This window comes from Myiozetetes cayanensis, unplaced genomic scaffold, assembly GCF_022539395.1.
Source record: "Myiozetetes cayanensis isolate MyiCay16 unplaced genomic scaffold, myiCay2020 scf2-11, whole genome shotgun sequence".
NCBI classification, from domain to species: Eukaryota; Metazoa; Chordata; class Aves; order Passeriformes; family Tyrannidae; genus Myiozetetes; species Myiozetetes cayanensis.
In genome coordinates, this window is record NW_026087411.1 from 65,654,501 (window position 1) to 65,671,136 (window position 16,636).

General features: G+C 41.7%; 1 protein-coding gene across 1 annotated transcript in view; it reads right to left on the bottom strand.

Moving 5' to 3' along the window:
• Positions 1–8,261: 8,261 nt before the first annotated feature.
• DCBLD1 (discoidin, CUB and LCCL domain containing 1) overlaps positions 8,262–16,636 on the bottom strand; it is a 48,566-nt gene continuing 40,191 nt past the window's right edge. The window contains exons 12-15 of the mRNA XM_050316184.1: positions 15,890–15,980; positions 14,805–14,854; positions 13,125–13,244; positions 8,262–10,650 (exon numbers count right to left, since the gene is read on the bottom strand). Coding sequence (XP_050172141.1) covers positions 10,133–10,650; positions 13,125–13,244; positions 14,805–14,854; positions 15,890–15,980 — 779 coding nt within the window. The 3' untranslated portion in view covers positions 8,262–10,132. The remainder of the gene's footprint in view (positions 10,651–13,124; positions 13,245–14,804; positions 14,855–15,889; positions 15,981–16,636) is intronic.

Genomic DNA, 16,636 nt, shown 5'->3' on the forward strand with positions numbered 1-16,636 from the left:
AACAGAGAACTCAAATGAAAGGTAGTGGTCTGGTAGCTGTGGTTAGTAGTATAATTATGGTAGTTCTTAAGGACTTACTGAGAGTGTGTAAGTAGAGAGTAGAAAACTGTGAGCGTAGGAACTGTCTCATTAGACAAGGTTGAGTCATTTTGGTTGAAAAGATGCATAATGTGCAATTGGTGAGGACTCGAACTGTAAGTATTTTTTAGCTCTAAAATTTTTAGAAGGGTTTGGTATGGGTGACTTCAGCAGATGGAAGGAAGAGGGAAAGCAGAGAAATCTTGCTTGAGTTGTCATAAAACAAGGAGAGGAATAGAGGCAGCTATGAATGAAGATGAAAATGGAAAGAGGAGAAAGAAAATTACTTTTTTATGTCACCTGGGGTCAAGGAAGATCATTCAAAATTTCTTTGTATCCCAGTGCCTTACTGAAAGACCTCAGAGGCTGCTTCCAGTGACTGTGGTCACTGAATAGTCCTCTGCATTTTTCTTCCAGAGATCCACATGTGACAGAAGAGAAGAGAAACACATCCTGACTTAGGATATGTGTGAAAAGTCTGTGTTGTTTAAAACCTCAGCTCAGTGACCTGAGAAGAAAATTGGCTAAAATATTTCAAGCTTACCTTTACAAGCTTGAAATTATAGTACAATAACTGAAAAATGTTACAAGCTTGTCCAGTGTGTCTTTTCCAACACAATGTGATTTCTAATTCTTTAGAAGTTTCACGGTTAGAAGGGAACCTAGGAGTTGAGAAGTGGAAAATGTGATGACTTTGAAAGATAAATACTCAACTTCTTTAGATTTTCTTTTCTTAATGTGGCAACTGCTGCTTCTTATGCTTGGGAGTTGACTTGCCTTAGCTGTGTTGGCCTGGTGTACCCCTGCTTCAGACATACTTTGGTATCTGCTCCTCATGCCTGCTCCTGTGCAGGACAATGCTTCTAAGCCAAATGGCTGAAAAAGGCCAAGTGATATTTTCCAAGGATTTTCTCTTCTTAGGTGAAAAATTGTAGTCACTTGCTTAAATTTTCCACGCTCTATAAAAAATGTTTAATTATTTGGTATCTCTTTGTCAGCCTTCAGTTTTGTGCACTGAGGCTCGTGCTTCCCAACTCTGCCTAGGTAAGTGTTGGAGCTGCTGATGTTTTGAAGGCTCTGCCAGGAGTATCCCCTTCCAGTCCCCTGTGAGAGGTACGTTAGAAGTCCATCTATAGATCCCTAAAAAAGATTGCAGGAAAACTGGTTAAAGTTGTGCTGGTTTTCTTTCTTTGTAACTTTCTACAGGAGATAGTGATTATAATTCCACCACTGAGTTTTTGGCACTCTGTATTTCTTCAGATTTCCTTTTTGAAGTGCAAGAGCACTGCAACCTGAGCCATCTCCCCAGCTTCCCCTCCATCAGTTGTGAGGCCATCGGCACTCTACTGCCTGGTTTTCAATAGCTGGGTCTCAATCAGAAGGTTAGGAAAATATAAAAACAAGTAAAGTGAAAGAACAGCATTCACTGTCAGACATGTTTTGATTGCCTGTAGTGCTGGAAGTCAGGGGTGCTTGGGAGACAGCTGGTAATTTTTCTGTTAAAACTGCAAGTCTTCAAATATATCCATAAATGTCTGTGAATCCTGTTGATTAAGTCTTCATTTATCTATTAACTGTCTAAATATTTGCACAGATACTACTTCTGTCAAATGAAATAAACCAGATTGGCATGGAAATATTTTTTCTAATGTTATTTTATTTGCTGTTGTCCAAGTGTTTATGTCTGTTATCAATTTCTTTAGGGGAACGGAAGCATTAACAATCACACTGCTGAACTGGCCTTGAATGAGTTCCCTTCAAATAAGAACTGGGGTGTCCTTGTTCACTCCCTGCTGGACCAACTTGTAGAGAGTTTGCTGCTATTGACTCTTCTTCAGCTAAAGGTAGGGGAAGAAGGTTGCTGTAGGTTGCCCGTACTGGTCCTCTTATGTCCACGAATGCACCAGTTCTTGTTTTGATTTATAATTTGCATGGTTATCCATGGTTTTGTGAGAAGGGATTCCCAGTGGCTGATACAATATAAACCCTGCAATGGGAACATACCTCAGCTGCTGAGGGTGGCAACTCTGGGCTTGGAATTGAGGACCTGATATTTTATATACAATAAATGGGGATTTCTGTGTAGCTGTCGAGTGCTGTTGCACACATTCCCCTTTATTTGATCTTCCTTTTTGGCCAGTGTGGCAGTTTAGGTGTTCTAATTTATGACAGTTCTGTATTATGTCTTATAACACATAGGGTGTTATAAGACAATTCAGGAAACCAGCAGAATTTTTTTTGAGATCTGTTGTGCTCATTTAAGTGTTATTTTAAATCCAGGTCACATATTACTAATTTTTATTTTAAAATGAAAGACACGGCAATTCTATGTATTTTGACCCCTACATCTCAGTAAGTTAATGAGGTTGTCTTGAGTGGCCTGGTTAAATAGGCAAGTGCACTTCGGGCTGTCTCAGTTTTATGCTATTTCCACTCCCAAACTTATATATTACTTAGTAATTGCTATTTGTGACCGGAATCCTCATTTTCAGTGCAAAGTATTTGCATTTGTATGTAGTACCAAGAGGGGGCAGCAGCTTCCTTCAAATCTTCACCGTTAAGGCGCCTTTGAGAAAGAGAACCTGTTGTTTTGTGGGTTGGTTGTTGGGTTTTTTTGTGAGTAGTTTTTTTGAATTTAAAAAATAGAAAACTTTGTTCATTAGAACTATTTCTAGTAGCGTGTAATCTTAAAATTAGGAACATCCAGTCTAGTTGACATCCTATAGCAAGTGCTTTGTAGGTGACACATCTTAAGGTTAAGAATTGTCCTCTCTATATATCAGTGTAGCATATGTGCAAGCACACAGAAACACAGACATGTATAATTTCATATAGCTCTGGATTCATGACTTGATAAAAAACACAGATATCCCCATCAATTACTTTAAAAAATGGGTGCTCTGCTCTCTTATAATCTCCCACCCAAGCACTGAAATTTTTTATCTCTGTTTATGGGTGCGTTAAGGCTTTCCAAAAGAAGGGACCAAATGCACTGATGAAACATGAAATGAGGTATCAGGTAGATTTGTAAACACAAAATGTTTGCCTGCTTGCACTTTGCCAGTGCCCTTCAATTATGATTTGGAACCAACATTGCCACATTCCTGGAATCTTTGCTGGGACAGAGGCTGCCCATGGTCATGTCAAACTGTGGTGAGGAGAAGTGGGGAAAAAAGGACATGATGATTACATTTTGCTCTAGTCTAGTTTCAGGCAGAAACCTCTTGGTTGGAAAAAGAGGAAGGTCACTTCACATTGACCCACCATCACCTTTTCCCTACTATCGTTTGGTTTCCAGTGACCACCAAATGATAGTGCAATCTCCAGACCTTGTTTGTTATCATTAACCAGGTGATCAGTAGACCTGTCAACAAAATGCTCTGAGACATACTTATGTCCTCGATGCTGGTCCTTTTTGCAGTATTGTGATCATACTATAAAGCAGGAGAGGATGGAGCATGACTTTGTATGTTAAAAAGTTGCCTATATAAATACCTTAAAGGAGTATCATTTATGAGCACCATTGCCTGGCCTTTGTAAGATAGTAGAAAAGTTATTGCAGCATTGTTATCAAAACCACGTCTCACTTTGTGTTGTGGGCTATCAAAAAAGACTTGTGTTGCCTTTTGTGATGAGATGCTAAAAGTGCTTGGATAACTGTGGAAGAGAAGCTGCATGAGCCATCCATAACCTTTCCACATCCACATATGACACTGGCATTTCCATATAACAGGCATGCTTTAACCAGGTCACCTTATTCAAATTTTATAAAACTGTCTGTCAGAACAGATGGTGTCACTTAAGGATAAAAAGCTTAGCCATAGATGTGAAGAAAAGCTGCCTGTTCAAGTGAGGTCTGCTAGCTTGTCTTAGTTTTTATCACCGCTGCCCAACCAAGGACTTTTCACAGGTTTGTGATTGGTATTTTCAGACACCTTTATGTTTTTGGATGGACTTAATTTGTTGCTACAGCTCTGCACAGGTGGCAGATTATCTGTCTCAGTTCCCCCATCTGTGAAATGGTGTTTTCCTTGGCCAGAGAAATTAAGATGCACAAAACAAGTTTGTAAAGACTGAAGTTTCTAGTATATGCTCAAGGAGTTAAATGGTTCAGACCAGGGGCTGGGTGGTGAGTAATGTAACTTCCTGTCTTTTCTCCCTTCTTTTATGGCAAGCATCACCATCTTCTCTGCTATCAGCCACTCCTCATGGAGGACAACTTCTGATAAGCTCCCTGTCGTGGGTCAGGCACCAACCATTGCTGTATGTTTCTATATTGTTTGTATTAAAATTGCTCTTGCTGTTTCTTTTAAGCCTAGAACTTTGGCATTACTTTTTTGCCTGCCTCCTTGTAGGCAACATACATGTGTTTTTAAAGTCTGTTATTGTCTGTTGTCATCTGATCTGGCTGAGAGAATGTTTCAGGTTTTGAATAATTTGTTATGTTTGTAAGTCTTCTCGTTCTTTTGGGTAGCTCAGACTTAATAGGAGGAGATACTGTTCCTCTTTGGGTTAGCCAATAATGCAGATTATTAATGCATTAAGGGAGCTTTTCCAGTAAAGTCTGTTAAAAATTTTGTGTCTAGTCAGAATTATGGATTCTTGAGGTCAGTTCAGAGTGGTTATTAAGGGCACAAATGCCTTAGTAACACTACTATGTTGTATTTGTTGACTTATATTTTTTACTATGCTGAAAAATGATGTAATGCTTTAACTTGATAAAGTTGTCTCCTTCCTGGATTTCTCATTTTTATACTTGTGGCTGTATTAAAATAAATGGGATGATAATCTCTTGGATGTCACATGGCAGCACAGTAGCTGTGTTGTGACTGTCTGAGTAAGTAATGAATTAACTCGGCCCAGGACAAGAGGTTATTGAATAACCTTTGCCTACTGCAGATGGCAAATGTTTTTTAGGTCTTACAGCCACTTAACGTGGGGCGAAGCCAAAACAATTTAAAATTAATGAAAAAGTCTCCAGATTCTCATGTCTAGACTATACAATGAGATAGCAGAGAAAGTCAGATGCGAGGCAACCTCCTTATGGATAACGTGAGTTTCATCCAAGTTAGGATGTCTTGTCTTTATCTAGTTTAGAAACATTTTATCTGACTCCTTCTTGCTTGTCCTTTATGAGCTGTAGGACTGTGCCAGGGGGAGGAGGAATTGAAAAAAAAAAAGGAAGCCCTCAGGAGAGGTTTCTATTTTAAGTTTGAAAGTGATTGTGCAGAAATGGCACATTCCTTTTAAATAAGTATGTTCCATGAAATGTATTCTGTCTTCAGTAATTCATAGGCATTGCAACATTATTAGTCATGTTGCAATGAGAGAGCTATGGCACTGTGATTTTCAATGTAACTGATGAGTTTCAAATGAAATGGTAAATGCTGTTTTCACACTGTACTAATTGCAGTGGAGGTTGGAGGTCAGTACAGACTTGCATCATAGCTGACACTGGAAAGAAAAGGGCAGTATAGAATTTTTATTATGGAAAATAATAAGGAAAAAGAAATGCAACAACATGACCTTGTCATCCCTTAGGTCTGGCCTGATTACAGGGTAGGGGAGCCTTTAAGACACCCACTCACTGAGCAAAGCTAACCTGGTTTTGGAGAGAGGGTGAACAGAAAAGTACAGAGGAATTTATATAAGGGTAATTTTCAGTGGACATCTGATCCTGCAGGACTGCTGTGAGACCACTGACTCCTTTCTTAGAATTCTCTTCATTTTTTTGTTTTTATTTTAATGATAGTGATCTGCCAAACAGGTAATCACAGTTAGGCTTCTGCTCCTCTAATGGGACCTAGAGCCTGGCATTTCTATCCTGTGTAGGGAGTATTTTGGGCCTCAGACAGGGTTCCACTAAAATCTGCCCACAAAATGAAGAACTGCCAGTTCTCTGGCAGGCAGTGGGAAAAACCTGAATAAAGTCTGTATTAAAAACTCCGTCTTCCCAGGTTTTAGCCATGCCAATTATGCAGACCAGCTATGGGATTCACAAGCTGCTTCTAATGGTTGTAATCCAACCTCATGGGTTTTTTGAAGTAAGGAGGCAGGGATCTGTCATTTACACACAGGTGCTTGAGACACTGCTGTGACTGCTGCCATTTTAACTCGGTGCTTGCAATACTATCAGATGCAGGGGGTGCAGATTGGCCTTGGTGCTTTTCCAGACTTCCCCCATCTATGCAGACTGCTGTAGTCAGTGCTGAGCTGATTGAACTCATCCTGTTTCTGGAAAGGGAGGTGAGGACAAGATTTTGATCCAGAGGACGACCACAAAAGAGAGCAGGTGATGCTATATGTGAGCGAGTAGGGCATCCCCTGAGCTGGGAAATCCTAGTTCCAATCTACAAGGGTGACTTATTCTATTGCCTGTTGGATGTAAAGATTCTGGTAGGTATTAAGGTAGGGTTTAATATATGATGTTTAGCAACTAAAAGAAACAGAGAAATACTCTTTAGCATTACACTTGAAATGCTTTTATATAGAGCATTAGAAAGGTACTTGATAGAAGAAATAAGAATTTTCAATCTATTTCCCAGTCAGAGGTGCGAGCAAAGAACATTTGTGTTTTTCCTGTGGTATTTTTGGAATCTTTGCTGTAGTTGTTTTTTTGTAGGTTTTTTGTTTTGTGTTTTATATATAAGGCACCAGCTGGAAACATGCTGTTGGTTTTTTACTTCAGTTATAGGTAGTGTACAGCATCTTTTACACTTTCTTACCTCGAGAGGTACCTTCTTCAGTTCCCTTGGTCAGACATGCGCAGTTACAGGGCTGCCCCTGTTCCTGGTAAAGTCAGAGACTTGCTGTCAACTGCAATGGGACAGGCAGGCCCTTAGTGCCATGAGCAGTTAATATTTAACCTTCTTGTGGACTCTGGCTTGGGTTTAGTGCTCCAGCCCACTGGGAGTGCCTGCTCAGGAAAGAAGTTTGGTACCGAAATGCTACTGAAAGTCTCCATTGACAAGAGGGTCAAACTCTGGTCTCCCACCGTCTCTAGAGATGTTGGAGAGAGATCCAAAGCTAAAGCAGCCCTTCTGAGCATGCAAATGTCTCAACACAGTGCATACTCTAACCTTCACTGTGAAACAAAGTTTTTTAAACCTGTGATGTTTTTTAAGGCTGCCTTGCATCTGGGTTTGAGAGAACAGGCTGATGTAGACAAGCTGGAGTTCGATGTATAAGAATGTAAGAAGCCATTCAGAGGATAAGCATGGGGATGAACACTAGCACCAGTAAGATTCAGGCATTCTCCTTTCCTTCCTACAATAGGATTTTGTAGGAAGCTGCTAGGGTCACTAAAAATTTCCTAGGCCAAGGTGGAGAAGCCAAGGCTTTTTAGGTTAGCCACCCTCAGCAGTCACTAGGGCATGAACCATGAAGCACCATGGCAGTGACTGGGAGCTGTGTGTGACTACAGAGCTGCTGTGCTGCCTCCATCTCTGTTGGCACCAAGCCACTCTGAAGGGAGGCTGGAGATGTCTGGGGATCTATTTTAAGCCATCTTTGCAGGTTTGGTTTTTTTGGGGGGGGCATGGGGGGAGATGAAGGCAAGGTGCAAACTGAGACCTAACTTTTCATTAGGCTAAACCAGCTGTGTTGTGTTTGAATGACAGCAGAAATGGACATATGCTGCCAAGAACCCTTTGACACTTGTGGCGTGCTGCAGATGCACCAAGCATGTGGCAGAAGCATATGAAAAGTTCCTTAGAATACAAGTAGTGTTGTCTGCTGCCTGGTCCCTTGCATTGCTGTGTTATTTAGCTGTCTCACTAGGTGGGGAGTAGGCCTGATTACTGACTTGTTTGTCAAGTGACAAGTCAGGCTAATTAGTTGCGTGGGTGGAGGATTGGTTTCAGGCTCATCAGGAGGGCATCCTCATCCTCTCCTCAATTATATGCATCCAGCAGCAGGGCTGAGCATAGATGCTATTTTGTGGCTTCTTCTTCTTCTATAGAGTTTATGGACAGAAAAGCTGGGCTAAATGGGGCACTGAGAGAATCTTTTTTTAGCCAGTCACACTGGGACCGTGAATTGCGGCAGCACAACTGGCACTTTTGCAGGGTGTAAGGAACTCTTCTTTCTCACCCTGCAGCATATGTGACGGGAGTGGGTGTGCAGCGATGATCAAGTCAGTGAGTTAAGTGGCAGGCCCGAGTTAAGTGGCAGGCCCGTGTGACTGATTTACAAATACCAGTGTTCTTTATTTACACAGACATGTAAACAACAGAAGGTAAACAACACCGCCCAGCTCAGTCTAACAAACAGGCTGCTGCTGTTTCACTTCAGGACCTGAGGTGTTTTAGACATTTCACAGAAACTGTAATGACAGGAAACACAGGAAGGCTACGAGGTTACCTTGACTCTTCTTTGCACAGGAATTGCATGCACGGTGCGGCAACGTGGGGGAATGGTGCCACTTGAGGCCACAAAACATGTGTATGCAAAGAACCCACTCAGACCTTGCCTCAAGTTTGGATATGGCTAGAGTATTTGTGACTAGCATCACTGCAACCAGTCTGTCCTCTGACAGCACTTTCCACCCCAGGGTCTGAAAGCACTTTACAAACAGACTGATTAATCTTCGCTGCATCCTTTGCAAATTATCCCATTTGCACACAATGGAAATGGGGGGCTTTCAAAGAGTGACTTTCCCAGAGCTCAGGTTTTACTGGTCTTGTTTCCCAACCTTGTGCTTAAAATATAGCACCATTCTTTCTTCACAGAAGTATATCACTTCTTGACACTTCAGGACAGGCTTTCAAATTCAGAGAAATGCCCCAAGCACTGGAGGTAGAAGGGCAGCAGATGGTCCCTGTTGCTACCAGAAGCTGTTTTGCTCCAAAGCTGCCTCTGCTGAAAGAGGACCAGCTCCTGTGCGATACATTGCACCCATCCCCGTGCTTTTTCAAGTTTCTCCAAAAACAGAACTGAGGGAAACATTAGCTGCAAAAGAAAAACTATTTAAAAACAACGGTGCTGATCCCCTGTCTTGCAAATTTAACTGCAACAGTAAGCCATACACACGCTGTGTTTCACTTAGTTGAAATATTTCAAATAGAAATGTTACACTTAATTTATAAGACAGAAAAATACCTAGTGAAGCAATGAAGAGTTCAGGAAGTTTGCTGCTTTGTGCCAAGGAGGAAGTGTCCTTATAGTTTAGCAGCAAAAAGATCAGCTAGGACTTGAACAGGATTTAATTCTCAGCTGTAAATTCACATTTTGGTTCCATGCACACTTCCTAAATAAAAAACAAAACAAAACCAGGTGAACTGGTGTTGGATTTGTTGTTTGGTGGTGTTTCGTTTTTTGGTTGTTTTTTCTTTTTTCTGTTGTAGAGCGATCACCATGGCTTAAACCCAAAACCAGTTTCAGCCTTTCTAATTATTTCTTAACATGAATTGCAAGTTAGACGGCTCAGCTCATATGCTTGATCAAATTCAAGCATGTGAGAATTGCTGCTAAAAAAGCAGCTGGGAAGTTGGGTTTGAGCACAGTATTTAAATACTCAGCTGCCTTCTCTTGTGCACATTATGCTTTGAGTAGTTTAACTTCTACCCCCTCCGAAAGAACTACAGTGATGCCCTATCTTCAGTTTTCATAGGAAAGGAGATGAATCACCACAACCATAAGATACACCATTTACAGCTGCCAGAACAGCAGCAGGTAAAATAAAACAGAAAAGGAGTCCTGTTTTTTCTTAAACAGGCATTTCTGCAATCCTTTCAAACCCCCAGGTGAAAAGGAAACTTAAAAATTCTCCTTAAATAAAAGCTATGTACAAATTGCACACATTGCAAATGGAGCACTGAGATCAGTTACAGAAAATAAGATGTACAGTCTTCACTGATAACATCTCTCTTGCTATAAACAGTGATAAACAGCATATGCTTTCTTCAGATGTCAGAACCCAGCAAGACAGCAATATTATGTACACAGGGCTTGTTTGCCTTCTGCCTCCCACAGCAGAGTCCCTCCAAACTCTGTTTTCGCTTCAGAAAGCTGTGCAGTGATGTTCCTGTGCACCACACCTCTCCTGCTCAGCAAATCACAAGAGAGCTGTCATTGCTGTCTGGCTTATGGGTTTTAGGCAGTCTCTGGGCGTTGAGTAACCCTCATTCCCAAGGGTGTTTTGCTGAGGCTTCTGGTAGTCTGTGCTGTAGCTCACAGAGGTCAGAACACCATTAACTTTGGGTTTGTCATAGTTTATGACACTCTGGGGTGTCTGATAGTCTCCGTTCCTGGTGTCAGTCTTACATGAACTGGAGAAGCCGCCGGCAGTAAGGGAGTGTATCTGAGATGAGACAACAGGAACGTTGTAGCCATTTTCAGAAGGGAAATTATTTTCCCTTGCTATGTGCCGTTCTATGATGGGGGTGGCGTATTCAGGCTCTTGGCTGGTCAGGGGCAGAGCATATTCATGCCGGTTAGCTCTGGGAGGGCAGCGATAGTGATTTTCAAACTCGGAACTCCCCCTTCTTCCCTCATCTTTGGTGTCCACGGGTCGAAAAGTAGATCCTTTACGTGTTACTGTCCCAGTCCCAATCATGAGAGGCTGCTGATAATCTAAAAGGAAGCATGAACTGCTCAATAAGGCATAGAATGGCTATTTTATGTTTGTAGTACTTATGCATAGATAGGTACTTTATGATGAGAAACTACTCAGTTATGATATCAAATGTGTGGTTACTGGGGATGTGAGGAAACCTTTCCCCAGCACTGATCCTGTAAACTCCTTCCGTGAGCAAGCATTGTAGAACATGGCAGAAGCTCTTCCACAGAGGAGCTCCAATCTGCCACCCCTTTTCCTACTCCCTCCCTTTCCCCACCTACCCACCCAAATAAATTAACATTTCTGGAATATACTTAAAAGCCCTAAAAAACAAGTGAAGTCAACAAAATATTAGCACCAAAGTGGACAAAGGACATTGCATGAAGATCTTCAAGTGAGAAGTTCTCCAAAACAAGTGTTCCACTTTTGGAACAATTAAAATGCCCGGAGGATTCTTAAGGAGACGGCTTTATTTAAAAGGCATCTCACAGCAGCTGGCTGACAAGAAGGATGAAGTTAGGCAAACGGCAGCCAAGAGAGTCAGTGGAAGTGTGAAACACACTAAGCCCGCTCGCACGGCTGCAGGCATGCCAGGGGGGATGAGTGTGGGAGGAGAAGCGGGACGGGTGCTCCCAGAGGAATTGGGCAGTCACCCTGGTGAAGGGGGATGGCAGGGATACAGCTGGCAACAGGCAAACGGCCTGAGCAGGAGCAAGGAGTGAGATGGAGGAAATACGACCTCAAGATTTGCATGTTTGCACCTCTAGCCAAGGCAGATGCTAGGCTGCCATGTAAGAAGGAGATCTGAACTAAAAGGGGTTTTTTTAAAATCCAGTAATGCTATTATGAGGAAATTCAACGTTCTAACTTTCTCGCTTTGGCGCTGGTGACAATCTCTTGTGGCTACATACAGTGGCCTGAACAGTTCTAGTAAATGACACTGCTAAAGTATCGTGTTTTGATGCAGGCGTGAAGAAGTTAGCTCACTTTCTGTTCTGGCATCGTGGTTCATCTGACATGAGCGTTGAATTCGATCCCATATGTCCTGTGAATCTCTTTGGCAGTTTCTGGCTAACTCCCAAACTTCAGCATGTAGGGTGAAGGTGTTATGTTACTTCACTAAGTAAGTGGAGCAGCTCTCCTCCACAGCGCTGCCGCCATCCCCAGCAATCTCTCGCTTAGGATGGAGCATCTCGACTTGCTCCTGGCTGCCTTTGGGAACCAGCAGGCAGATGGGGATTTGAAGTGAGGGAATTCCATGTAGCATGATAACCTACATGCAAATTGTGTGCTCTCTGCAATTAAACTACTAAATTTTCTGAGTTGCATTCACATTTTTATTTCATGTTTCTTATTTTTAAGGAGACTGTAAATGAAATGCTAAGGCTGGGAGGCTGCCTGGGCCAGGCTGAGAGTTAAGACTTGCCACAAACGCAGCAGGAAGGAGGATGGAGAGAGCAGAGACTCCCCAGGCATGGCCAGAGGAGCCAAATAACCATGATGTTTGAGCAACCTTTATTCATTCTCTTTCCTTCATGATAGAAAACTGCTTTTTAAATCTCTGCATATTTATATTGAAAGTTTCTATAAAGGATTGAAACTGTCTTTGAAAGATATCAAGGGTAGCACCATATGGAATTACAGTAACCATCCATTTGTTTTTAAAGGTATTTCTCTGCCAAACACACTGAAGAAATTCTAAGCAATTTCTAAGGTCTGGAGGCTGGAAAGAGCAAACTAGTCTTTCTGCAAGATTGCTGATCACTGATCTCATGAAATGGCTGGTCTCACCAGCCCTACCAGACAGACTAGACTAGGCAGGGATAAGATGTGCTAAGAGGATGAATTAAAAAATCATCCCTTTGGGATGCAAATAGTACTGATGAGGGGATTTGCTCTATCCAAACAGTGACCTAGAGCCCAGGTAGCACAGGAGAGAAGCACTGTGGCTGGGTTTTTTTCTTCTCTCCAAGCCTACCTGCTTCCACTTCAAGGGGCCTTGTCTCCCAGATAGTTCAGCACCAGGAAAGCTGCACAGGGATCTCAGCACAACTTCCAGCTGGGCAGGAAATCCCACTACGAACTAACTAAGTAATTTTTCTATTTGCTCAGCAGTAAGGGGCATTATATTTTGTTCCATTTCCAGAGGCATTTGTTTTTTAAATAGAAAAACAAAAATTAGTCAGCAAAGGCAAATGATCCTATCCTAGGCACATTCTTGCATTCTAACCATGCCTGAGTGCCTTCCAGCATTTCAGAGTCAGAAAATCTTACCAACAACTCCAAGAAAAAAATTCCAAAGTAGTAGTCTTTCCCTTCCTAATATATTTAGCTGCTTCACTAAATACCTGGGATGAGCATGGATAAATCTATTCCTGGGCCTCAGCTTGCATAAGAGCTGGAGCTTGTATCATTACTGGGCCATCCCTCTTTGTTACCTGCTCTGCACATGGAACCAAAGGAATGCATGAGGGGGAGCAACTGTTACCTGCCATGTCACTGGTGACCAGATCCAGTTTTTGTGGTGTCTCCTTTTCATTGTTATAGCTGATGGTAAATTCAGTTGACTGATGTCTGGTGAATGGCTGCTTGATTTGTTTCCAACAACCTATGATAAAGAAATAAAATTAGAAGGCTTATCAGCAAGTTGAATGCTTAGAATCAGAAGAGTTACCAGGAAGTTTAATATTTGGTGTTCTCATTGCCATCAATATATATTTAAACAGTTAAAAACCAAAGCTAAAATAGGCTGCTTGTAAAAAGAGCCCCCTAAATATGGAGGGCGAAGGAAAAAGTGAATCATCAAGTGGGATTTCCAAATGAAAATGAATCTTTACGTAGGATTTTTTGCCAAGAAGGGCACAAACTCCGTAGGTGCCTGCACTGATGCCTTAACAAAGTATATTGATAAAATGCTGGCTTTAAATCAGTTACATCTTTTGGCATTGACAATGTGACAAAAATAATGCTAAATTTTTTTTTCAGTAGATTAGTGTGGCTTCCATTTTGTTGCTGTCTGAGCATCTGCGCTCATCAGTTCATTTGTTCTCACAACATCCTTATGAGACAGAAAAGAAAAAACTCTACAATGTCAAGCACTTGCCTGGAGCTGGCAACAGGAGGTCTGTGGAGAGGTGAGTCTGACTACCAGCTTTCTAAGTCCCAAGCTTGGTTCACAAGGGCTTAGGGGCTTGATTTATGAAGCATGCATGCAACAAATGAACTGACTGGGTAAGAGGCTATCTCCAATTTCTTGGGATTTGTCCTCATTAGCAAGTGAGAAAGGATTATGATGTGACCTTGAAAAATCATATTAGCAAATATGATGTTAAGTACAAATTAATTTTCTAATGAGGGCAAGCTGCAGTGGGGAACAACATTCCTTTCACTGACGTCAGTGCCTGCTGAGGGATGAAATTTCGGAGCTGAGCTATTGCAAGACACTTGTCAAGAGACATATGAATGCTTAGTGGTTTCTTTTTTTACGAAAAGCCGAGGTTCAGAAGTATATTCCTCTGTCAAGTTGGTTGGCCAGAAAAAAACAGCTAAACCCCAACTGCCAAGCTGATGGGAGACCCCACTCCAGAAAGCGTTATTGAGCAAGACAAAGAAAATACTTCATCGGGGTTTTGCAGGCATCTCCTAAAGCAATGTTCTCAAGCCAATCCCTCATTTGGATTTTACACATGAAGTACAGTTCAGTATTGTTAAGCCTTATAAATACAGTCCCAAACAGGGAGGGCAGTGAGATAAAAATATTAAAGCCATAAAAAATGATTATCCCTTCCTCTCTTGAAGAAAGGCAATCCTCTCTGCTGCAGGGAAAAGAAAAGGAAAGCGGCAATTTTCTGTAAAATAGGTATTTTGGAGGAGGGAGGAAAAAGGAGGGCACCTGGGAGCACTCTTACATGCTAATTTATGCACTCTGTATAATAGATCTTTTGTTAATTGCCTTTCTGTCATAGAAACCAAATTATATTGTTTCTCAGGGCACTGTACTAGGATGACACAAGTGGGACTATCATTTGCCATTTCCCTTGTATGAAGAGGTGAATTTGAATGAGGAAATGTGGATGCTATTTCACAAGCAATAAATGCTTAGTTGCATAAATCCCTTCCCGTTGGCCCAATGGACAGGACAGGACAAAGTGCATGATTCTCCACTAACCTGATTTCTGAGTACTGGATAATCCATAGGAAAGTCCTTTGGCTTCTCGCCTGCCGGGAGAGGAAAGGAATTATGAATGTCTGTACTCACAGCATTTCAGCTTCATGCCTTAGCTCCAGCAGAGCCTTTGTGTTTAGTGGCTGAGGACAAGGCTTCACTTCAACTTCCTGGAGGCTGGTGTTTACTAGAACGCCAGGCATGCAAACCAGCACTTTGACATTTTCTTTTTCCCCATCTGCGTGCAAGTTGTGGGTGCTGGTGTTCAAATGTCTGGGACTGGCACTCATCAGTTTGATGTGTCCGTGTCTGTATGCCAACAGACCCAGGCTATGTTTGGGTCTGTTCTTCTGAATTCTTTGGCTAGTTTATAGATTTACTGGGAATCCAGGGCAGAGCTGGGTGATGAAGCAGCATCACCAAAGCATTGCTTACACTTCCAAATTCTCATCTACTGACCGAAGCATTTTCTGGCTCTACAAGCAACTGCAGGTTCATATGAGTGGGCATCTAGCAAGAAGCACAGTTAGCAGTGCTTCTTCCAGTCCTCTGACTTGTGAATTGAAGTAGCTTAGTTTTAGCTGCTTACCCCAGTGTATTTGTGCTACTCCTTACTGCGGGGCTCTTTCTGCTTTCAGCCTGCCTAGGTTAAGTGTTCTAACTTAAGGCACTGAGAAGCAGAAACACAACTGTAGGGAAATAAAAGAAAATGATCCAGATAAATAGCTAAAATCCCCCTTCACTGAATTTTTACTTGGCTTTGGTGTGGAAAGTATTCTGTCTTCAATTGCTTTACACCATAGTATTTTTGGGTGTATGTAGGCTGAAGAGAACAGCTGGTTACATTGGACTGTAAATTGGGGTGCGCAGTTCTGAGCTGTTTTACCTTCATTTTTCACTGACTAGGGGAGGCATATGATAAGAAATACAATTTACAGAGATAGAACATGAGTTCTACTTAAAAGGAGGACTGACAAACAGGATCAATTCTCAGCTCCCTCGTAAAGAGGCTCTGGAAAGAGGGCACAAGGTTGGACATGCTAGCCAGGTACCCACAAATGCCTCCTGTGACAAAAGCCATATCTTACTTGCGTAGGGCTGCACAGATACAAATTCCAGAGAACACGAACAGACACAGCACAATGAGGATGGGGACAATTATAGCTGTAAGCTTTAAACCTGCATGAGAAAAAAAAGTGATAAAAGTTTAAAAGGCAAATTACTCTGAAGATAATAATTTTTACTACAGAGAATGCAGCAAAAGGTAGATAATTTTGCAGGAATGCTCCTTGAAGAGAGCATAAAAATGTACAACTGTAAAGCTAAAATACCACTCCTCTGCCACACTTTTTTGCCATGTACCTATGTGGAACAATATTGAGATGAAAGACTTGAATATACTTTCTCAAGGGTGGCACTTGACTTGGCATCTATATGCATCCTTACAAAGAGCAGTTCTTTCTTATTACACACTAGATGACTTTAAAAAAGCCACTTACACACACTTTGTTTGCAGTTGCTTATAAATCTGCCAAACGAGGCTGCAATTTTACATGCTGAGTATCTGGCTCATGTGGAACAGACTGAAACATTTCAGTCAAAATAGTTCAAAGATTTCCGTGAGTGGATCTAGGGAAAAACCTGTTTAGCCCCTGTTAAATTCTAACACAACATGCTTTAGCACAGGGATTTGAAAATCAGCAGTGGGGTGGCTCTTGTCAGGAGTGTTTCATTCCCTGTTTCTACAGACACTTGCCAGCTGTGAGAATAAGGTAGTACAAGTGTCCATGGGGTATTTACAATTTAGCAGATGTAATCTCAGTAGATATAATTTT